The sequence below is a fragment of the Ammospiza caudacuta genome, chromosome 16 (genome assembly GCF_027887145.1).
Source record: "Ammospiza caudacuta isolate bAmmCau1 chromosome 16, bAmmCau1.pri, whole genome shotgun sequence".
Taxonomy (NCBI): domain Eukaryota; kingdom Metazoa; phylum Chordata; class Aves; order Passeriformes; family Passerellidae; genus Ammospiza; species Ammospiza caudacuta.
In genome coordinates this window covers 3691860-3714265 of record NC_080608.1, presented here as the reverse complement: position 1 = coordinate 3714265, position 22406 = coordinate 3691860, and the positions used below count along the sequence as shown (strand labels likewise).

The following is a 22406-nucleotide window of genomic DNA, read 5'->3' as shown; positions in this document are numbered from 1 at the left end:
CTCAGGAACATGGTGGGATTGCTGCAGTGTCCTGTACAGGGCCAGGGGCTGGACTGGATGATCCTTGTGGGTTCCTTCCAACTCTGGATATTCCATGAGTAGCTGGAAGGACCAGAGGGGGAAGAAGAAATTTTGGGAGCAACAGGAAAGGTGGAGGGCTGGGTGCTCTGGGATGATGTCTTGGTTCAGGGCAAATTTGGGAGAGAATATATGATAAAACCATCATATAGTCAACCTAGGACAGATGGATTCAGAGCTATGGAGTGTCTGTCCCCAGCAGCACAACCCTGGGATAGCATCACTCATCTCATGGATGTCCTGTGGCACTCCTGGGGCCAACAGTGCCCCTCCAGTCCTGGGGCAGGCTGAGGAGGCTGGCATGAGCTGACTGTCTCCGTGGGCCATGCCAGTGCCCTGGCAGGGGGGGGTCCTGTGGGTGACATTTTGGGTAAGGCTGTGTGTGACCTCTCTGCTCAGTGAGGAGGCAATGGGTGACAGCCTCAGGTGACAGAGCAGGGTGACAGAGCAGGCAGTGAGAGGGGCTGGAGGGTCCCAAGGGTGGGTGCAAACAGCCCAGCAATGCCACTGTCACCCGTGCTGGGGGAGGTGAGGTCAGGAGCTCGGGGTGCCTGGGGAAGTGACTCAGTTTCCCCACGCGGCGTGGGCAGGGAGGCTGGTGGCAGTGGTGGCAGCGGTGGCCGTTGGGCTGGCAGTGGTGGCAGCGGTGGCAGTGGTGGCAGTGGTGGCAGTGGTGGCCGTTGGGCTGGCAGCGGTGGCAGCGGTGGCAGCGGTGGCAGTGGTGGCAGTGGTGGCAGTGGTGGCAGTGGTGGCCGTTGGGCTGGCAGCGGTGGCAGCGGTGGCCGTTGGGCTGGCAGCAGGCGGTTGCAGAGGCTTCCTGTTTCTGCAGGATCCGGCTGGCATTGTGCCGCACAGCGAGGGGGGCAGAGCCTCTTCTTGCACCTGCCCAGAGCATCTGCTAGGGAGAAAATCTCCATGGCAACTCTGCAGCTCCTCCATCCCTGTTCCACAGGGGACAGGGCGCTCTGCCTCTGCCTGCCCCCACACAGCTGGGGTGTCCCCATGGTGGGGACAGGCCACTGGAGCCCTGGGAGATGGGCTGTGGGCAGGACAGCTTTGCTGGGAGCCTGCTCATCCCTCCCCGAGGGGCTCCAGGCCTCAGACTGACCACCAGCCATGGGAAGTGAGATCTGGACTCACCAAACTGAGGAGGTGGTTCCCCACTTTGCTCCCAGTTTCAGAGAAGGCAGGTGGTTTTCCATCTTCCCTGCCACTTCCCATCAGGACACACAGAACCTTCCTGTGCCTCAGCTGCTCTCCTTTGCCCTTTCCAAAGTGGGGAGGGGGAATTTTGGGGGAGGTGAAACGAGTGGGACCAGGGCTCCTGAGGCTGGAGCCAGCAGGGAGCCTGGCCATGGAGTGCAACTGTTCAGTGGGCATCCTTCCCTGGATGGGGGTTGCCTGCTGCCATCCTGAGCCCCAGCATCTCCCTGGGCAGGCGCAGGGCAAGGATGGAGCTGCTTTCCTGGGCACTGCCTGCCTGGTGTCCCCTGGGAGGCTGAGCAGAGGCTGCCCCAGCCCAGGAACCCTGGGCACCCATCCCTGCTGTGCTCCTGCTGCAGGGCTCTCCTGGAGACCCGGGGTCTGCACTCCATGTGGGCTCTAGAAGGGGCCAAGAAGGAGGTGGAGAAGATTTTCAGTGAGACTGTAAAGGAGGGGAATGCAACTGGAAGCAGCACTTGTGAGGGCTGTGGAGGCTCCTCACATCCTCTGGCCCTGCCATTGAACCCAACACTGTCGGGTTTTAGGGCTGGAGTGACTCAGTGCCTGCAAAGCCCTCCTGGTCCCAGGAGTGTGTGGGGTGCTGGGGGATAACCCCACCTCTGCAAAGGCCACCAGTCCCTCCTGCAGACACAGAGTTTGTGGTGATTGGAGTGGGGCTGGCCCAGCCCACCCCCATGGGCACAGCTGTGAGCAGCACTGACAGCAATGAGCCCTGGAGTGCCCAGGGGCACTGAGCAACCACCAAAGGGAGCAGAGGGCACACAGGGGCAGGGCATCAACAGGAGGGGATAAAGGGTTGGGCTGGAGAACAAGAAGGGCAAATGCTTGAAGCCTTCTGAGGTGACCTGATGTTATTCTGTATGGGTTGGGATTTTTGCTATTGTATGGTGACACCCTGTGTATCATGGCCACCTCAGCCATCTCTCTCCTCACTCTATCCTCAAGGACCCTTCAACAGCAGGGTTCAGCTGCAAGGGCAGCCCCCAGTTCTTGCTGAGCTGAGGTGGGAGGGTCCCTTGAGGTCCTCTGGGAGACACCCAGTGCAGCCAGGCTGCACTCAGCCACTGCTCCTGCCATCAGGGAAGCCACCTCTTCCCCAGGACACCCTCTGGGACCTGGCTGGGGACGGGCCAGCAGCCCTTCCCTGCCCTATCCCACCTGCTTGCTCTCCTTGCCTGGAAGCTTCCCTGCACTCCCCACGCTCTGGGGACACTTCCACAGCCCCCCAGAGACGTCTGGCACTGACACAACTGCTGTGTGGAGAGGAGACAGGCCTGGAGCTCTGACGTGCAGCTCCATTCCTTCCGGGGCAAACACAAGCGAAGGAATCACCTCCAGGCTCCTGCACCCCAGCCTGGCTGGTGGTACCTTCTCTCCTCCTTCCCTCTGAGCTCCAGAGGGCCCTTGCTCCATTCCTGGCCTCACTGAGCTCCTTCCAAAATCAGGGCATTCAGGCAAGCCCTCAGCTCCTGGAAACCCCCAGTCTGCACTTTCAAAAGGGGAAAGCAAAGTGCTGTGCCAAGAAATAGAATGAGGGGAGCCCAGCCCTCACTCTGTGTGAGGGTAGGAGCATCCCAACTGCAGACAGATCCCTCAGCTGCAGCAGGATACCCAAAAATTTCATTTCTGCAGCCAGTCCCCACACCAAGAGGCAGCCTCTGACCCAGAGGGTTTCCAGAGGGAGGATACGGAGTGGGACAACCCAAGGAATGGCCTCTCTGCTATATAAAGGTGGGAAACTGAGGCATGGGATGATTTAGGGACTCAGTGAAGCCATGTGTGACAGGATGCAGATGGCCCAAATCCCAGGCTCTTCTCTGAATTGCTGCTGAATTCTCCCAGAGGCAAAAAAGAGCAATTTTTGATTGCCTGTGAAGCACCTGTTGAGGATGCTGAGCCCTCAGGAAGGAGGGAGCCATTAGTGGAGAGGATCCCAGGGCAGCAAGTGGAGTGTGGGGACATGGTCCAGCCTGGGGGAGCAGGACACAGAGTGATAAAGGACAAGGGGGAGCAGTTTAAATGAAAAACTGAGAGCTTTAGAATGAATGTTAGGCAGAAATTCCTCCCTGTGAGGGTGGGGAGGCCCTGGCACAGGTTGCCCAGAAAAGCTGTGGCTGCCCCATCCTGGAAGTAGCCAAGGCCAGGTTGGATGGGAGCAAAACCAACACACACTTGTTCTAGTGGAAGGTTCCTTACCTGTGGAACTGGATGACTTTTAGAGTCTCTTCACACCCAAGCCATTCTGTAGTTCAATGATGTCCTCCTCAGGACCATGCTGGAGATGGATATTTGGGGTGATCCATGAGCTGGGGTGAGTGTCCCCAGTGGGATCTCTGTGGAGCATCTGTGTCCCTGCCCAGACTGGCCCAGGAGTGTGCAGTGGCCAAGGCAGCACCAAAGCTCCTGGGATGAGGACCTGGCTGCCCTGGAAGCCATAAATCAGACTCACAGCCAAGGCTTTGCTGGCTTCCACCTCTGCTCAGGGATTGTCTCTCCCTGAGACCTGCTGGTGGGCTCAGGCTGGTTCCTGGGGACCAGGTGTGGCTTCTCCTGGATGCCTGTGGGACACAAGCGCTCTCAGCCTGCCTTTCTCCCTACCCCAGCCTATGTGCCAGGTGGTGAAAGGGTTTGGCCTTTGCTGCTCGCTGAGAGCTGCCCATGTGTGAAGATAAAACAGAGGGAATGTCACGTCCTGGCGCTGCCGTCTCCAGGAGCGGCCGAGGGGCTGGGCCGTGCTGGAGGTCAGCATGGGGAGCTCTCATGGGCTGAGCTCACCAACTTCACCCCCTCAGACATCAGCTGTGTGGTGTGTGCAGAGCACAGGATCCCAGGGGTGTCTGAACCCCAAACCCCTTTTGGAAGATTGTGTCCTCCTGCCCCACTGTGCTGGACAGCAGTGGAGTCCCCAGCAGGTGCTGGACGCTTCAGGTGGGTCTGAAGTGGGGTAGAAGTGGTCTTGAAAGGTTCCATGAGCTGCCCCACGGTGGTGGCACTGGCACCCATGGGGTGTTCCCACTGGAGCTGTGACATGGCTCCAGGCTGAGAGAGGCTGGGATGCTTGGGGACCTGGGCAGAGGCTGGACAAAATGTGCTCATCACCCTGATTTGGACCGGAATCTGCTATTTTGGGCTCTGTGACCTAATGCTCTATAGGTGCCTTTGAAAACAGCCAGAGGGCGGCTGCAGGGGCCGGGTTTCAGCAGCAAACCCAAACCTGAGCTGCGATGGAGCAGCCCCACAGCCCCACAAACCAGGGCAGCTCAGCAGAGACACCCCAGGAACTGCATCTGCTCAATGTGGAGAGAGGCAAAACGTTTGATCTGGAGAGTGCCAGAGCTCCAGGTCACTGCAGAACATGACAACAGGAAAAGGTGGCAGAGTCCAAAGGGACGATGCTGAAGTCATCAGCGGTAAAAATGGCACCAAAATCAGCCTCTTCCTGTGAAATAATTTGGCTGGAATGAAATTGTTTTTCCTGATGGCAGCCAGCCCCTTTAGGGGTTAACTGCAGCCCTGCTGAGAGAACTGTAAAAGGTGTTTCCGAAATATTTCCACTGCCCTGTTGGTTTTATGGCCAGGAAAGGCAGGGCAGGCCCTGCAGATGGAAACCAGGCTTGGAACAGCCAGCAGGGATTCCAGGCTGGACATCAGCAAAGTCACCCCATGGTGCAGATGGGTGAGGGAGGGGACCCTCATTGATCCACCCCCAAAGCCATGGGGATGGTGAAAGTCTGTCCTGGTGGACAGAGGTGATGGGGTCACTTTGACATTGAGTAATGGAGGCTCTGGAGAGCCTGTGGAAGGGATGGGGTTTTGGGGTTGGGGAGTCACATTCAGTCAGCCTAACCCCCCATTCTTGCCCAGTGCTGATGGCTGGGAGCTCTGAAGGTCCCAAACATGGGAGAGGAAGGAGAGGCACCTCACCCTGCTGATGGAGGTCCTCATGGGCACAGGGGGAAGGGACACACAGGTTTGCTGGTCTGAAGGCCACAGGAGATGCCATGATGCTGCCTGGGTGTTCCATTGACTTCATCCATGTGCCCTTGGATCAGGCTTGGACACAGGGAATCATGGAAACACTAAGGCTGGAAAAGCCCTCTAGGATCACTGAGTCCAACCATTAACCCAGCAGTGCCAAGGCCACCACTAACCTGTGTCCCCAGGTGCCACATCCACATGGGTTTTGAACATTTCCAGTGATTCTACCACTTCCCTAGGCAGCCTGTCCGATGCCTGACCACCCCTTCTGTGAAGAATTTTTCCTTAATATCCAATCTAGACTGCCCCCAACACAACTTGAGGCCATTTCCTCTTGTCCCATATCCTGACCCCCACGTGGCTGCACCCTCCTGTCAGGGACTTGTGGAGAGGGAGAAGGTTCCCCCTGAGCCTCCTTTTCTCCAGGCTGAGCTTCCCAGTTCCTTCAGCCACTCCTCATCTTGTGCTACAGACCTTTCCCCAGCTCCTTCCCTGCTCTGGATACACTCCAGCCCCTCAATGTCTTTCTTGTCATGAGTGGCCCTGAAGCAGAACTGAACAAGAGGGACACAGAGGGTGCTGGTCATTGGTGTGCTGGACACCCCAAAACTCATCCCAAAAAGCCCACTGCATGGAGTGTGGCCAGCAGCAAGCTTTGCTTTCCTCTTAATGAGCATCTCAGAGGTTCCTCCTGCCTGATCCCCCCCTTTCAGACACCCCCAGCACTCCTGCTCACACTGTGTGTGCTCCCTCTGGCTCCCTTGTGCAAATCCTGGCTCCCCTCTTCCCTGTGCTTCCAGGCCACGTTTCCAAGTGCTTTATGCTTAAGCTCAGGCTTTGTGTCCAGGATGCAGTAAAGAAGCAGCAGCCAAGTCTGATTTGGGTAAAAAGCAGACTGAATTCCCTGATGTGTGCAGACAGGACAAGAAACAGGAAGGTGGCCAAGAAGTCACCTCTCCAAAGCATCCCTGTATTTGTGGGGGGATCCTGGGCAGCCCACCTGGGCTGGTGGCTCTGATCACCCCTGTACCTGGGAAGGGGCATCCCATGGTTCAGGATAAGTGAAGGAAAGGTGTTTTTTGCTGGGGTTTCTGTGGCTGTGTGTCACAGCTGTGTGCAAGGGTGGCTGGAGGGAGCCAGCACTCAGGGGCCAGGCTGGCCTGGCTGAACTGGGGGGAATTTCTGTTTTCACTCTGTGCCTTTTCTCGCTCTCAGAAGTAATGAAATGCAGGAGCCAGCATTATTGCACCATTAAAACTGCAAATTTCAGCACGCAGCCATCAGGAAATGCAAATACTCGGCTCCACTGTCAGCTCTACCTCTGCCATGGCAGCGGAGGAAGGGGCTGGCACATGGCTGACCTTTGCTACTTGGGAAAAATCTCCAATGGTGCTCAGCTTCTGGCTCTGGTCTCCCTCCCTGAGCCCTTCATCCCCTCCCATCTACAGCTGGGCTCACACCCCTGCCAGCACTGGGGGCACCAGGGGAAGGGGTGGCAGCAGGGGAATGGGGAGGCACAAAGGGAAAGGGTGGCACAAGGGGAAGGGCGGGCACAAGGGGAAAGGGTGGCACCAGGGGAAGGGGTGGAACCCGGGGAAGGGGTGGGACAAGGGGAAAGGGGGGCACAAGGGAGAGTTTGGGCCCAGCTGTGCCTGTCCATAGAGGTCTCACGCTCCTATCCAAGGTTTGGGATCTCCCAGGGGGCTCAGACTGGGGGGGCACAAACTGTGCTGGGGCTGCTTTGTCTGTGCAGGGATGTGCCTGTCCCCAGGCTGCTGAGGGTGACAGACTGAGGAAGAGGAAGAGAAAGGCTGCAGGAGCCCTTGCTGCAGCTGGCGAGCACTGCCTGTTCCACCTCACAATTGTGCTGTGCCTCGCTGGCAGAGACCTGCTTTTCCATAAATTTGGGTGGAAGGGAGAGCTTGGCAGAGCCCTGGGCTGCAGGGAAGGATTTACAGCTGCTCTGGCTGCTCTGTGTTCTCCTTGCAGGGCTGGGGCTCCTGCAGAAATGCCCTGAGGGAGGAGGAGGAGATGGAGGAGGGAACCCGTGCTGGCATCCATCCAGGGAACAGGGTCCCAGGCACTGCTGGATCAGGGGAGCTGGAGGAGGCAGGTGAACAGGACATCCTGGGTTCACCCACGGATCTATGGCAACCCCAGGGCTGGGAAGGCTGGGCAGGGACAATGGGGTGACCCCCATGCTGGGCTGGAGGTGGGTGATTCTGTCCAGCATGGGCACAGCTAGACTCTGACATTTCCAGCAGTGGGGAATTGGTGGAGAGACACCTTGTCCACCTCTGGGAAGGTGGTGACATCTCCCAGTTCCAACCTGGCCACGTGCTGGGAGCCTCTGAACATCTCAGCCTCTGGGGAACTTCAGGGCACTTGGAGAACCTCATCCTGTGGAGCATCCCCAGGCACCTGGAGCACCTCATCCTTGGGGTCACCAGGACACCTCATCCCTTGGGGGTCACCAGGACACCTCATCCCTTGGGGTCACCTGGGGCACCTCATCCCTTGGGGGTCACCAGGACACCTCATCCCTTGGGGGTCACCTAGGGCGTCTCATCCCTTGGGGGTCACCTGGGGCACCTCATCCCTTGGGGGTCACCAGGACACCTCATCCTTGGGGTCACCTGGGGCACCTCATCCTTGGGGTCACCTGGGGCACCTCATCCCTTGGGGTCACCTAGGGCACCTCATCCCTTGGGGGTCACCTGGGGCATCTCATCTCCTGCAGCACCTCAAGGCTCCTAGGACACCTTCCCTGGAGCACCTCACCCCTTGGAGTCCCTCAGGCAAGGTCACTGCCAGTCCCAGCATTGAGCACCATCCTTCTGGAGCAGGTTTGCTGACAGGGAACACCTGCCCAGCACAGGCCATTGACTCCTGCCTGCCTGGCAGCCTGGCAGGGGCCTCTGGGCAGTGCCCTCAGCTCGGGCAGTGCCCATCCCTGTATCCCTCCTGGAAGATGTCGAGCCCAGGAAGGGTCTGGGCTGGGTCACAGGACGAAAACATGCTCTGATAGCTCCAGTTTGCTCTGGGTTATCCGAGGTGATGAGCTGTGCTGCCCCAGAGTGCTGGGAAAAGACCATTTTCCCTTTTTCCACTGAAGTGAGTTTTCCAGGCAGCCTTCAGCAGCGCTGGAGCTTTCCCAGAGATGCCTCGTGGCTCTTCATTCTTCCCTGCTCTCCTTAACTCACAACAAGAGCCGCTTGAGGAGGGAGATGCATCCCAAGCATCCCTCCTCTCTCCTTTGCAAGGAGCACAAAATAGGTATGGGCCCCTTTTCCAGATGGGAACGTGAGGCCTGAGGATGGATAAAGAGTTTTCTAAGGCTTGGGAGCAAGGTGTGGACAGCGCTGAGAATAGCATCGCGAAATCTTAACTGCCAAGCCCTTAGCCTAACCAGAAGGTTATTCTTCTTCCCTTATGCTCATACATATCCATTAGGATGAGACCATATGTGTGAGATGTAGATGAATTTCTTTCCTCTTGACAAGTCCAGTTGGTCTTCCTAGGTAAGGAGATGGTGGTCTGTTCCCATCCAACTCCAGGCTGGCTCCTTGCCGTGATTCCTTCGCTTGTGTTTGCCCCGGAAGGAATGGAGCTGCACGTCAGAGCTCCAGGCCTGTCTCCTCTCCACACAGCAGTTGTGTCAGTGCCAGACGTCTCTGGGGGGCTGTGGAAGTGTCCCCAGAGCGTGGGGAGTGCAGGGAAGCTTCCAGGCAAGGAGAGCAAGCAGGTGGGATAGGGCAGGGAAGGGCTGCTGGCCCGTCCCCAGCCAGGTCCCAGAGGGTGTCCTGGGGAAGAGGTGGCTTCCCTGATGGCAGGAGCAGTGGCTGAGTGCAGCCTGGCTGCACTGGGTGTCTCCCAGAGGACCTCAAGGGACCCTCCCACCTCAGCTCAGCAAGAACTGGGGGCTGCCCTTGCAGCTGAACCCTGCTGTTGAAGGGTCCCTGAGGATAGAGTGAGGAGAGAGGTCTTGGAGGGTTTAGGTGGTTACAGATGTGATGTGAGACACATCCTGTTGATGCTCAGCTCCAAAGCTTCCTGTCAGGAGGAAGAGTGGCCTGGACATAGCTGATCCTTTTGACACATCACAATCCATTCTAGGATCCATTTCAGATCAGTGCAGGGCAGACACGTGGGTGGTGTTCAGGTGATGAGGGGGGACAGCTTCTCACACCCCCAGAGTCAGGTGTGCCAGCCCCTTCCACGGCATCCATCACGTGCTGCTGCTGTCTGTTATGGCCACAGGGGAAGGGCTGGGTTCTGTGGGCTCTGGGCACTGCTCCAGCCTGTGAAAGTCAGGGGGTGATTTCCTCTCAGGGTGGTGGAGCTGGGCAAAGAAGACCAGAACAGAGAAGGCAGCCTGTGAGAGTCACAGAATCACAGAATCCTGCAGGCTGGAAAAGCCTTTTAAGGACACCAAGTCCTACCATTAACCCGACTCTACTGTGTTCACCATGTCCCCAGGTCTAACCCCACACACTGTGTTCACCATGTCCCCAGGTCTAACCCCACACACTGTGTTCACCACGTCCCCAAGTGCCACACCCACTGGTCTTTTAACACTTCCAGGGATGGGAACTCCACCACTTCCCTGGGCAGCCTGTTCCAATGCCCAAGTCCTTTCTGCAAGACAAGGTGAGCATGGTTCACCTCCACAATGTCTTGGTGAAGGCTCAGCTGCAGGCATTGATGGGAAGAGGGGATGTGGAATGGAGGGAAATGCATCCACGTGGGATCCCACCACATGCTTGTTCTCAGAGGCCTCATGACCATGGGAGGTTACAGGGCATCACCTCCTCCTCCTCCTCCTGTGCCCACAGCCCTGCTGGCTGCTGGCCCAAGTACAGCCATAAACCAGATTTACACTGCACATTGCAGGCTCCTCCATGGCCCTCCTTAAAATACAGCCGTGCTCAGGTGGCTCTCAGCACCCTCCTCAGGATCCCAAATCCCTGCTGCCTGTGAGGCTGAGCCTGCAACACCTGGGTGGAGTGCTGGGCACGAGGCAATGACCTGGCTGCCACAGCACGGTTTTCACCCTCATTTCTCCAGGGCTCCTGACTCAAGTGTGCCCAAATTAGCTCTTCCCATAAGTAACTTTGATATTTTCAGTGGAAATCATGTAACTGGCACGGCTGTTTTTAAAACCTTTCTGTCTCCTTGTTTGTGTGGACAGGCAGGAGAGGTTTGGAAAGCCCCATGTGGCTCTGCTGTCCTGGTGGTGAGAGCTCATGAAGAGGGACCATTGGGCAGGTGTCCTCCCATCCCAGGTGCTGGGGCTGAAGGATCCTGTCCCACCAGGGGCTGGGAGTGGATTCGAGATGACACCATAGCGCTGGCCAGGGGATGAGACCTGAGTGAGAACATGGGTGGAGGAATAATTACAATTGCCCCCTGAAGCCTGGCTTGCTCTGCATTTCAGCTCCCATCCAAGGGGCAACATCCTCTGGTCTGAGAATGGTTGTTTTCATGTCGCTGGCGTCTTCCTAGAGACAAAAACTGGCCAGCACTGGGAAAACTGCTGTATTAATGTGACCGGACCAGTGTCCCCTGCCTGGCCACCAGCACTGCCTGTCCGTCTGTCCCCGGTGTGGCTTGGGCATGGCTTCTGTGACCCGCAGCAGGCACGGGAAGGGAAGGGAAGGGAAGGGAAGGGAAGGGAAGGGAAGGGAAGGGAAGGGAAGGGAAGGGAAGGGAAGGGAAGGGAAGGGAAGGGAAGGGAAGGGAAGGGAAGGGAAGGGAAGGGAAGGGAAGGGAAGGGAAGGGAAGGGAAGGGAAGGGAAGGGAAGGGAAGGGAAGGGAAGGGAAGGGATGGGGTGGGATGGGCTGTGCCGGGTGCCCCAGCCCCGCGGCTGCCCGCCCTGCCTGCGCAGGCAGATGGCTTTTGCAGGGCGCTCCGGATGTTGGAGCCAGGCTATTTTGGACCACGTGGGCGTCTGAATTCCAGGCGAATCCCCGGCTCAAAAAAAAAAAAAATTTCCCAACGCCTGCCAGGGTCCCCGGAGGTGGAAACGCTGCAGCTCGAGTGTCCTCGTGGTTCTCCTGCTGCCTGGCACGTAGGCGGGACTCTGGCTGCAGCCCACCCTTCCCTGCGGCACAGACCCCCCTGCCAAGGGCTGGGACACCCGCACGGCCCCGGTGTCCCTTGGCACGATGGAGCAGCTCCTCAGCCCCCAGCAGGGCCGGTTCGGGTGGGGGTCTGGCCGTGCTTCCTTCCCTTCCTGCAGGCTGGGGGATGCTGGCCAGCCCCGGGGCTCCGCACACACGCTCCCCCCTTGAGGGCAGAGCGAGGGCGGCTTCCTGCCCCTCTCCCGGCCGCCGCCGCGGCGTCTGTTTGCTTTGAGGCCCGGGTCCCTCCTGCCAGGACATTCCCGGGCAGAGCCGCTGCCGTTTGCACAGGAGCCGGGGGGACAGCCCGGACCCCCCCGGGCACAAAGGCCGCTGCCTCCCGCCCGTCCCGCACCGCATCCCCCTCCTGGAGCATCCCGGGAGGCCACGCTGGGCTCCCCCGAGGGACGGGGACACCCCCTGTGTCACCCCCCCTCAGCCGGCTCCAGGGAGGGGTGGCGGGTCCCCCGTGGTGGCTGTGGCATGTCCCCATGAGCGGGGCCAGCGCGCCCAGCCGCCATGCGGGAGACAGCTGGGGTTAAAAATTAACCCTGCAGGGCTCAGCTGAGGGGCAGCGGGGCCGGCCGGGGCCTCGGGCTGCCCGCGGGACCCCCGGCCGTGTGTGACCAGCGAGGGGGGATCCCGTGCCCGCCAGCCGGGAACGAGGGGCTGCGGTGTCCCCGGGCTCGGCTGGGCACACACAGAGCCCTGTGTCACTGCTGGGCACCACGGTGGGACACTCCGACCCACACTCCGGGAGGGCTCACCAAACACCACCGGCTGCTCCAGCACCCCCAGGGCCAAGGGGTTTGTGCCAGGCTGCCCCCAGCTTGTCAAAGTGGTGGGTGAATCCCAGCATGGGGTCCCCCATCCAGCCCCCTCCCCAAAATCAGGGATGTCACCAAGGTCTGGGGCTCCTGACGCAGCTTCCCCTCCACCAGGAGCCTCCCAGCATCCTGCACGGAGGAGGTGCCAAGGCAGTGCCAGCTCTGTAACCCACTTGGATGGCAGTGGCTGCGCTGGGGGAATTTGGGGTTGGCAATTTTGGAGGTGTGTTTGGAGACTGTTGGGACGTGTCTCCCTGTCACACAGCCTTGGCAGCCCTCCAGCCACTGTCTCACAGTGTCCCACCCTGGGGAGGGGGACATGGACCTGCATGGCCTCCCCTCAGTGCTGCAGGGTCAGGCTGCTCTGGAACACCTCCACGCCCCACCCCAGTTATTCCTGGCTCTTCTCCTGGAGCTGGGCAGAGCTCTGGGTTTGTTCCCCACTGGGGAGGGGCAGTGAGACCCCACTGCCAGAGCCCAAAGCCCACCACTGGCAGGGTAGATTCTGGCCCTGGCAGGCAGCGAGCAGGGGCAGTGCTGCTGGTTGGTGACAGGTTTCTGCCCTGTCCCCTTGCCATCTGTCCCCATCTTTCCCTGCATCCTGTGTCCTCCATCTCTGGCACCATCATTCTCCTGTCTTTCTGTCCCTTCATCTCTGCCCCTATTCCGCTCACCCTTCAACCTTGTCCCACTTGTCTCCCAACCCTGGCCTGATCATTCTCCATCCTGTCCTGTCACCCTTCCTTCCTGTCCTGTTTGCTCTTCATCCTCATCCTCATCCTCCTCCATCTCTGGCCCACTCATTCTCCACCACTGTCCCCCTTGCCCTCCATCCTCATCCTCCTGTTCCCCCCAGACCCCAGTATGCCACTGGAAAGGCTCCAGGAGCAGAGTGGAGGCTCAGGGACTGTGTCCCTTGTCCCCATGCTGTGGGGAGCACTGGGGGACCCTCCTCTGCATTGGGGGGCTCCCTGTGCCTGGAGGGCTGGGGACTGGGCAGTGGGAATGGTTGGGAGCCTGGAGCTTGGCTGGGGACACTGGGCTGATGCCACAGCTTTGCTGCTGTCACTGTCACCAAGTCCCAGCTTGGCTTTGTGCCTCAGTTTCCCTTCTCTTTGAGCATCCCAGACCTCAGTAAAGGTGATTTGCCCACAAGTTTTCCAAACACTCTGAGAAGTGAAATGCTGCTGCATTTGGGGACCTTCAGTGGGTGGCAAATTCCAGGTGCCACTGCCACAGGCCCTGCCTTGGCAAAGGGGACATCAACACTCTGTGCTTCATGCTGGCATCAGGGGATTGTGTCAGGTCCTTAAAAACAGCCAAAACGGGGCAAAGAAAATGCCCTTGGTGAAGCCCACGCGGGTGAGATGGTGCTGTATGCTGGGCAGTGTCACCTGGAGTGGTGCTGGTGGCATTCTGTCCTTTCTCCTGTGTCACCAGTGCCACTCTCATCCCTTGTGCCGGGCACGAGGCTCCCCTGCTCCTGTTTTGGGAGGGCTGAGAGGCTGAAATGCAGAGGGAGGCAGGTTGGGAACACATTGAGAGGGCCAGCAGAGTAGCTGAAAGGGTGCCCAGGAGGATGGGACCGCGCTCCCCCATCGCTGCCATCCGGAGGGAGATTTTTTGGGAAGCTGGAGCATCGTCACAGCACCCGCGGTTGCAAATCCCAGTGGCTAAATCTGCGAGAGAGGCGCATAATTAACGAGACGTGGATCAAATACAAACAGCATCCGCGCCGCTCGCCCCCCACCCCCCGCCCCATCGCAGATTTTTTTTGTTTCATTTCGAGGCGGGAGCGGGGTGGGAAGAGATTTCGCATTCCTGTGAAAAAAAAAAAAAAAAAAAATCAACGGCAACACAAACCCAGTTTCATTTTTGTCAGGGTTTCTGCTTTTGAGAGGGTTTGGGTATTTTGCTGGCAACTGAAAAGTCTGCAGGAATTGGGGGTGGTGGGTTTTTTTTTTGGCTGTTTGTCCCTGGAAAGCTGCTCTCGGCTGAGGAGCGGGGATTTAAGGATTTTTTTTTTTTTTTAACTTCCAATATTTCAGTGCCCACAACTCCAAGGGGAGAGAAAAAAAAAAAAAAAAAAAAAAAAAAAAAACCAAACTCAACAACAACTCTCCCCCTCAGCCGCAAAAAATTCTGGCAAAAAGTTGAGCAGGAAACTTTTGGGCCAAGAGTGTTATCCCCCCACACTGCCGCGGGGCCAGACCTCGGGATTTGTCCCCTCCCTGCAGCTGACTTATCGGACCATCGATTATTTGCTGTTTATTCAGGGGGATTTCAGCGATGTCCCGCTGGGAGACCGTGAGGTCCCTCCCGGTGGCGGCAGCAAGGCTGGGGCTCCGGGGCTCCGGGCTTGGGGCTCCTCCCCACAGCGGTCCTGGCTGTGCGGAGCGATTGGGGGGCTCTGCACCCCTCAGTCCCCTCTGCTGCACCCCGAATACCTGGGGGTGACTCTTTCTTCTGGGACCTTCTGCCACTGCACCCCACGGGGGGACGGAGAGATGGGAACGCGCTGTGGGAAGGGAGAACAGAGGGATTGGAACCCCAGAGGGGATGCAGAGGGATGGGGACACCCCACGCTGGGGACAAGGGTGGAGCACATGCAGGGGGGGAATGGACAGAGGGATGTGCACCCCGCAGAGGGACAGACAGATGAGGAACGTTCTGGGGATGTGGGTGCACATGGGGGTGTCACCCCTCAGAGAACAGCGGGGAGGGAGGAGGCACAGTTGGGTGACACCCAGAGATGGGATGGTGACACCCAGAGATGGGATGGTGACACCCAGAGAAAGGATGGTGACACCCAGAGATGGGATGGTGACACCCAGAGAAAGGATGGTGACATCCCGCTGGGCATCGCTGGGGATTAAGGGGGGCACACTGAGCTGGAGGGGACACCATGCTGGCACCCATGGGCGCGACCAGGACGCGGGGTGCACAGTGGGGTGAAACCTGTGGGGGACAGGTGGGACATGGACGGGTATGAACAGAATGGCGTCCGTGGGGGTGGATGGGACACGGGGGACACACTCCAATCCCATCCGGGTGTGACATGAGGGGTTGGGACACCTCGGTGACACTCGGGGGGGGGGGGGGGCAAGGGGAGGCAGCTGGGACACGGAGGGTGACACACCGCAGCAACACCCGTGTGGGGTGTACAGCCCACGGACGGCACAGCACAGTGACACCCATGAGGGGACATCGGGGACACGAGGGGACACACCACGGTGACACCCATGGGGGCAGCTGGGACACGGGCGCGGGCGGGGGGTGTAGATGAGACGCGGGGGTCACAGCGGGATAATCCCGCGGGGGGTGGGCGGGACACGAGGGTCGCGCGGTGTCCCACGCGCGGGGTGGGCTGTCCCACGGCTCGGTGACACGCGGGGGTGGCGGTGCCCCGGGCTGGGTGTCGCCGCTCGGCGCTGGGGGTCGGGCGAGCCGGGGCTGGCGGCGCGCGCGCGGGGCGGCGGGGGGCGCGCGCGGCGTGTCGTGCCGTGTCGCGGCGTGTCGCGGCGTTGTCCGGCGGCGCGGGGCGCTCGGCCCGGTCCGGTCCGGGTTTTGCCGGCAGCCGCGGGCAGCGGCGGCGGCGGCGGCAGCGCCGTGCAGCGCGGAGCGGGGGCTGCGCACTCCCAGAGCGAGCGGCGATGTGGAGGTGGGTGTGCGGCGGCGGCGAGGCACCGAGCCCGCCTCGGCTCCCCGGCCCCGGCCCCGGCCCCGGGCAGGTGCTGACCTCCCCTCCCTACCCCGCTCCCTTCCCCTGCCGCCCCTTTCCCGGCTCCCGGGCAGCCCCCGCCGCTCCCGGCAGCGCTGCCCGCAGCGCGGCGGCTCCCGGACCGCTCTCGGTGCCGGCCCCCGGGGCGCTCCGGCGGCGGAGTTGGGGTGGGGGGTGTCGGGGGGCTCTCGGAGAAAGGGGAGGCGGCGGAGGAGAAAAAGTTTGGCGGGGGGATCCGCGGTTCGCCCCGCTGCCCGGCGCCGTGCCCGGGCTGCCCGCGGCGGCGGCGGGGCCGGAGCTGGCCGCCTGCCCGCCTGCCCGCGTCGGGCCCGGCCGGTGCTGCCTGCGCGGCGCCCGAGCGGCCCCGCCGCTTCCCGGGGATGGGAGGGGAAGGGGGCGAACGTCGGGGTAACGAGCAAAGTTTTTCTCGGTGCGACCGAACCCCGCTGCCGGTACCCGCAGCCCGGCGGGGATGCGCCGGGAGCGGCGGGGAGGGATGGAGTGAGCCCCCCACGGCTCCCCCCGCCGCCCCGGACCGCCGCGGCAGCGCCCGGTGGTTTCCCGGGTGACAATGGTGGCGGCGGGGCCGGGGGGCGGCGGGGGCGGCGGCGCCGGGGGAGGCGGTGGGCAGCGGGGCCGGCGGTGCCACCCGCGGCGGGGCTGGCGTGGGGGGCGCGGGGGAACCCCCGCCCCGCGCCGGTGACCGCGCGGGGGTCGCTGCCGCCTCCCCGGGGCGCGCCGGGGCTCCCGCGGCACTTCGGCTCCGCCGCCGGTGCCCGGGCGCGGGGTGGCCGTGGGAGCGGCGCCGCTCGCCATCGCCCAGCCATGTGCGACAACTCACCCAACTTTATCATCCCCCCCGTTCCCGGCGAGCCCCCCCGCCCCGCTCCGCCGGCAGACGGGATTCCCGAACCCCCCGCTGCCCCAGCCCCGGCGGGCACGGTGCCCCCCGCGCCCCGACACCCATGGAGCCGCCGCGATCGCGCCGTGGAACATCCCTCGTTCGGTGCCACCGGCCCCAAAAGCACCGTGGGGGCTGTGCATTGGACCCGAATTTGGGAATTACGGCCTCAAACTCCGCCGAACCGCGGCCCCATGCGCCCCACGGAGGTGTGGGGCGTTTTGTTGTTGTTGTTGGTTTTTTTCCCTTTATTTTAATTTTATTTTTCCTATTTTTTTTTTTTTTTTTAATTTCCACCGCATCCCGCAGCCGGCAGCGTCCTTCCTGCGGGGCCGGGGCTGCTTCGGGTCGGGTTATTCTTTGCTGGGATGATTGATCGGGGAGCGGAGGATGGGGGGGTGGCACGGGGGGTTCGGGGGTGGGATGGGCACGGCAGGGGCGTCCATCCCACGCACAAACAAAGCTGCGCTCACATCCTGCGGTACCGGCCCCGCGTGTGCGCTGACCCGGCCGGGCAACCTTCACCCCCCGCCGCTCCGTGCCGGGGGGGCCGGCGGAATGCTGAGGGATGCCGTGCTGCGGGAGGGCGGCTGAGGCCGCCTTTGGGGGGGCCTGGGGGGGGGGGGGGGATGCCCATCCCGGCTACCTGGGGCGCGGAGCCGGGGCCGGCGGAAGTTTTGTTTCTCTGGAAACGGGCCCTGCTGTGTCAGCGGCCCCTTTGTGCCGCTTTGTCCGCGCCCCCCGGCCCCCAGCCCGGCGGCGGGGCCGCACCTGGGGCTGCGGGGGGACCGGGACCCCTCCGGCCTCGCCAGCCCCCCGCGTTCCCCGGCCCCGCTGCTGCCCGCGGGCTGCGCTGCATCCCCGGCGGGGCCGAGCCAGGGGGGTCGGATGGGAAGGCGTGGGGGGGTGACTCTCCCCGAGGTCCCGCTCAGCGGGAGCGCTGGTAGGCATGGAAACCTCGCTCCGTCCCTCCGTCTGTCCGTCCGTCCGTCCTTCGCGTTCCCAGCGGGAACAGCTTTGGGCAAACGGCTCCTCCAGCGGCTCCCGCGGAGCCGCCGCAGCGCATCGCCCTCGGTGGCGGTGTCACCCGAGTGTCCCCGCGCGGGTACCCCGGAGATGCCCCCGGAGATGCCCCCGGCGCTGCGCCCCCTCCCCGGTGCCGGTAGCGGCGTCGCCCCGGCGCGCTGGCAGATGTCGCGCCCTGACCTCGGGGACGCCGCCTGGGGGGGGCTGTGGGAGGGACGTGGGGGGGGACACGGTGACGGGACGATGGGGACGGGGACGCGCCGGCGTGTGACAACAAAAGCAAAGTAACAAAGGAGCCGCCGGTGCCGCTCAGAAGTTGGTCCCGGCGCCGTTCGGGGCTCGGTGGCCCCGGGGGCAGGGCCGGGGGGGCTGCGTGCCGGGCGGGATGGGCAGGCAGGGCTGAGGGGGTTGTGCCGGGCGTCACCAATGTCCCCGTGTCCTCCCCCCGTCTCGGTGGGGAGAGGCAGAGCCGGCCGAGCGTCCTTGCCGTGGATTTTGTGGTGGGGATGCGGGCAGCCGGCGCCGCGCTGCCAGGCACTGCCCGCACCGCCCGCTCCTGCCTCTGCCCCTGGCACCGAGCTCTGCCTGCTGCACCCCGAAACTCGGCCTGTCCCTCCTCCTCCTCCTCTGGGACACAGCTTTGGGCCAGAGGAGGTGTGGGGGGTGTTTTGGGGATCCCCGACCCTGGGGGTCCCTCACCCACCGCCATCCCCCGGTGTCACCGGGACCTTCCAGGCAGGTGGCAGCAGTGCAGGTGCTGCTTGTCTGTGCCCTGGGGATGCTGCAGGGTCTGGGGGTGACATCCTCTCCCCAAAACTGTCCCCTCTGACCAATCTCTGTGTGGGGCACTGTGGGGATGGCCAGATCCAGGGTGTTGGCCCTGGCACCTCCTGGTGTGCCCGTGCAGGGCTTGGCCGAGGTTGGGTCATCCCCAGCTGGTCCTGGACCCTCCACCTCCCCCAGCAGGGACATTCCCCGGGGTGGCCACAGCGATGGCGCCGCTCTTCTGCCTCCCTGTTTTGTTTTCCCGAATCCTGGCTGTAGGAACAACCTCTTGATTAAGTGTATTAATAGTTAAACTTTCAGCTCATAGCTTAAACTCACCAGACCACGAAAAGCTCCCTCCTTTACTCATGCTCTGGTGCTCAACTAAAATATTGCACTCAAAAGGCTTGTTTCTTTTTTTTTTCTTCCCCTTTCCCCTTCCTTTTCCCCTGACTCAGCTGTGACTCCTGGGAGCATGGGGGGTCTTGTGGGACTCCCAGTTGTCACTGCTGCCCCTTGCAGCCTGCACAGAGCCCAGGCATGGAGCATGGGTGTCCCCAAAGTGATTGGTGCTCTTGAAACTCATCCAGGATGGGGAGCAGGATGGGAGCCACTGCCCCAGGTGGAGGCTGGCCCTTCACTCAGATGGGGACATGAGAATGGATGGGGAAGGGATGGAGATGCTGGCAGTGGGTGCTGTGTGGCATTGGCTGCTTTCCTGCCAGGCAGGTGGTGGGGAAAGAGGAAGGTGGCAGGTTCAGCCATGCCCAAGATCTTGCAGCTGTGTGGGGACAGCCCCAGCCCAGCTGGGGGAATGACGGGCTGGGAGCAGCCCTGCAGAGAATGGCTGGGGGTGCTGGGGGGTGACAGATGGGACATGAGCCAGCACAGTGCACTGGCAGCCCAGCAAGGTGAGTGTGTCCTGGGCTGCACCCTGGGCAGCAGGGTGAGCAGGGGGTGCTCCCCTGTGCTCTGCTCTGCTCTGGGGAGACCCTCCTGGGGCACCACATCCAGCTGTGGCATCCCCAGCACAGACAGATGTGGGGAGGTTGGAGCAGCTCTAGAGGAGGCCATGGGGATGCTCCAAGGGCTGGAACCCCTCTGCTCTGGAGACAGGCTGGGCATGTTCAGCCTGGAGTAGAGAAGGCCACAGGGAGACCTTAAAGCTCCTTCCAGTGCTCAAAGGAGTTTCAAGAGAGCTGGAGAGGGACTTTGGACAAGGGCCTGGAGTGAGGGCACAAGGGGTGAGAGCTTTAAACTGTAACAGGTCGGGGTTAACTTGTACATAGGGAAGAAATGTTTTATACAGGGTGGGCAGGCCCTGGCCCAGGGTGCCCAGAGCAGCTGTGGCTGCCCCTGGATCCCTGGAAGTGTCCCAGGCCAGGCTGGGCAGGGCTTGGAGCAGCCTGGGATGGTGGAAGGTGTCCCTGCCCATGGCAGGGGGTGAAAGGAGAGGAGCTTTAAGGTCACTTCCAACCCAAACCATTCTGGGATTTGGTGCAGGGAGCAGAGGTGTAGGAGGGGCAGGAGGGCAGAAATGTGTGGGCAAAAGGGGTGGTTGGAGGAGGAACCACCTCCAAAGGTGACCAGTGGGAAATCCCAGAAGGAAACTTGAGTTTGGTGCTGCTCAGCTGATGGGGATCAGCTCTAAGGGACATGTCCTGGTGAGGAGGCTGCACTTGCCATCCTGGGGAGCATCAGGATATGGGGGTGAGGAGCAGCCTCCATCCCTACCCATGTCCTGTATCCCTTGGGAACCCATGGGGCTGGAGCCCCAGGAGAGCTCCAGGGACAGCAGGCAGAGAACAGTGTGACCCCAGGGAGTGGCTGAGGGTCACCTGTGGGTCCCTTTGCCTTTGGGAAAGTCCAAGGGCCACATTTACCCTGGCCTTGGGCCCTCAGGCACCTGACATCCACAGCCAGAAAGCTTTGGGGTCTGTCAGCACCCCAGTGCTGGTGATGTGCCCACCCCACAGTCTGTCCTTTGGGGTGCTGGACTGCTGGCTCCTTACATCTTCAGAGTGATTTCATCCCTGCTTGTCTTTTCCCAAGGCCTGCAAGCAGGTGGAGTGTGTAGATGGTCTGAGATGACAGCCTGTGCTGCACGTGGGTGACAGCCTGTGGTTATGTGCATAAAAGGATTTTTGAGGTCAGGAGGTTTTCCTGTAGCTGCCTTGGTGTCCCTGGTTCCCACCATCCATGGTTATGGCATGGAAGGGACTGGGCTAATGGCTGTGGGCTTGCCTTGGGGTGTGTGGCTCTGCCTGGGTGTCCTTGTCCTGGAGCAGTGTCACTGTTCCTCCATGGTGCAGGGAGGATGAGGATGCATCCCCTGCCCTCAGTGATGCTGTCACTGTGGTGGCCTGGGCACAGGAGGATCTGTGTCAGCTGTGACCCCGGAAGCAGTGGCAAAGAATGAAAAAAGAAAAGCTGTTTTCTGATTTTCCAAGCAGGATGTGCTTTTCCATCCCCACCCTGCCAGCCCTGAGAGGTGGGAGCTGGAGAGGGCTGGGGCTGCTGGCCCTGCCCTGTGCCAGCCCTGTGACATTGCAGTGGGGACACTGTGGGTGATGGGTGGCACCTGCCCACAGGGTGAGGTGACCCTGTCACTTCTGGGTCACCTCTGAGATGGGCTCCATGCCCAGGGTCTGAGTGTCACCTGGCTGGTGGCAGGGCTGGCAGCAGTGCCCTCCTGGCCCTGTGAGTGACTCCAGTGGTTCCTGGTGGCTGCTGCCACCCCTGGTACCCTCGGCTGCCCCTGGCACACGTTTGCTGAGCAGTGCTGAGCACTGGGTTTAGTGCCTGCTGGAATGGGGACTGTTTGTGATGGGATTGGGCATGTTCCCCTCTGGCCTGCTCTGCTGCTGCTGTCCCTGGGCATCTCCTGCTGTGTGGGTGGTTGGCTGTGGTTGGAAGCAGCCCTTCTTTGGTGATGTTTTGGTTTTGCCTTTGCAAATCTGCCTTGAGTCCATGCCTGTGCTCCACTTTCTGTAGGGATATCTGGGCAATATCTAGCTGCCACAGTACTCTGTGTGGAGTTGTCCATGCCCAGCCAAGCAATGCAGTTCCATCCACTCAGCCCCAGGTTCTCTCTTGGTGTCTCCAAAGGTCTTGGTGTCATTGGTTCTCACTTTGCTTTGCTAGGACTTGTGCTTGTGCCTCTTTCTCTTTGTGCCTCTTTCTCTCCCTCAGAGATGGGATTTTGGGGTCCACATCCAAGCCCAGTGTCTCATTTGAACATCCTGAAAGCTGAGACATTCCCAATTGAACATCCCAACCCAGAAGGGTCCCAAGTGTTGCAGATCCAGGTGCTCTTACCCTGTAAGAGCTCTTGTTTCACTGCACCCACCTGCTGCCCAGAGGCAGCTCCTGCTCTCCTGCCACTCCTGGACCTGGAGCAGGGCCAGGGGGGACCATTCCTGCCCAGGCAGGTTTGGGAAGGGCAGGTGAGCTGTGCCCACATGTGATGCTTGGAGGCTCTGTGGGATCTTGCTCCCTCTATAGACTCCTAGAACAGTTTGGGCAGGAAGGGACCTTAAAGGTTATTTAGTTACAACCCCTGCCATGGGCAGGGACACCTTCCACTAGCCCAAATGGCTCAAAGTCCCGTCCTACCTGGCCTTGAACACTTCCAGGGATGGGGCAGCCAGAGCTTCTCTGTGCACCCTGTGCCAGGGCCTCAGCACCCTCACAGAGAAGAATTCTTCCTAATATCCAATCCCAAACTTTCCTCTTTTAGTTTAAACCCCTCACCCCTTGTCCT

General features: G+C 61.0%; 1 protein-coding gene across 1 annotated transcript; it reads right to left on the bottom strand.

The window, feature by feature from the left end:
* Positions 1-15526: 15526 nt before the first annotated feature.
* Positions 15527-16767, bottom strand: LOC131564965 (proline-rich protein 2-like). The gene is made up of 2 exons (XM_058815586.1): positions 16408-16767; positions 15527-16321 (listed from the first exon to the last, which is right to left on the bottom strand). The coding sequence occupies exons 1-2, from the start codon at positions 16765-16767 to the stop codon at positions 15527-15529; spliced, it is 1155 nt and encodes a 384-aa protein (XP_058671569.1).
* Between the last annotated feature and the right edge of the window lie 5639 nt (positions 16768-22406).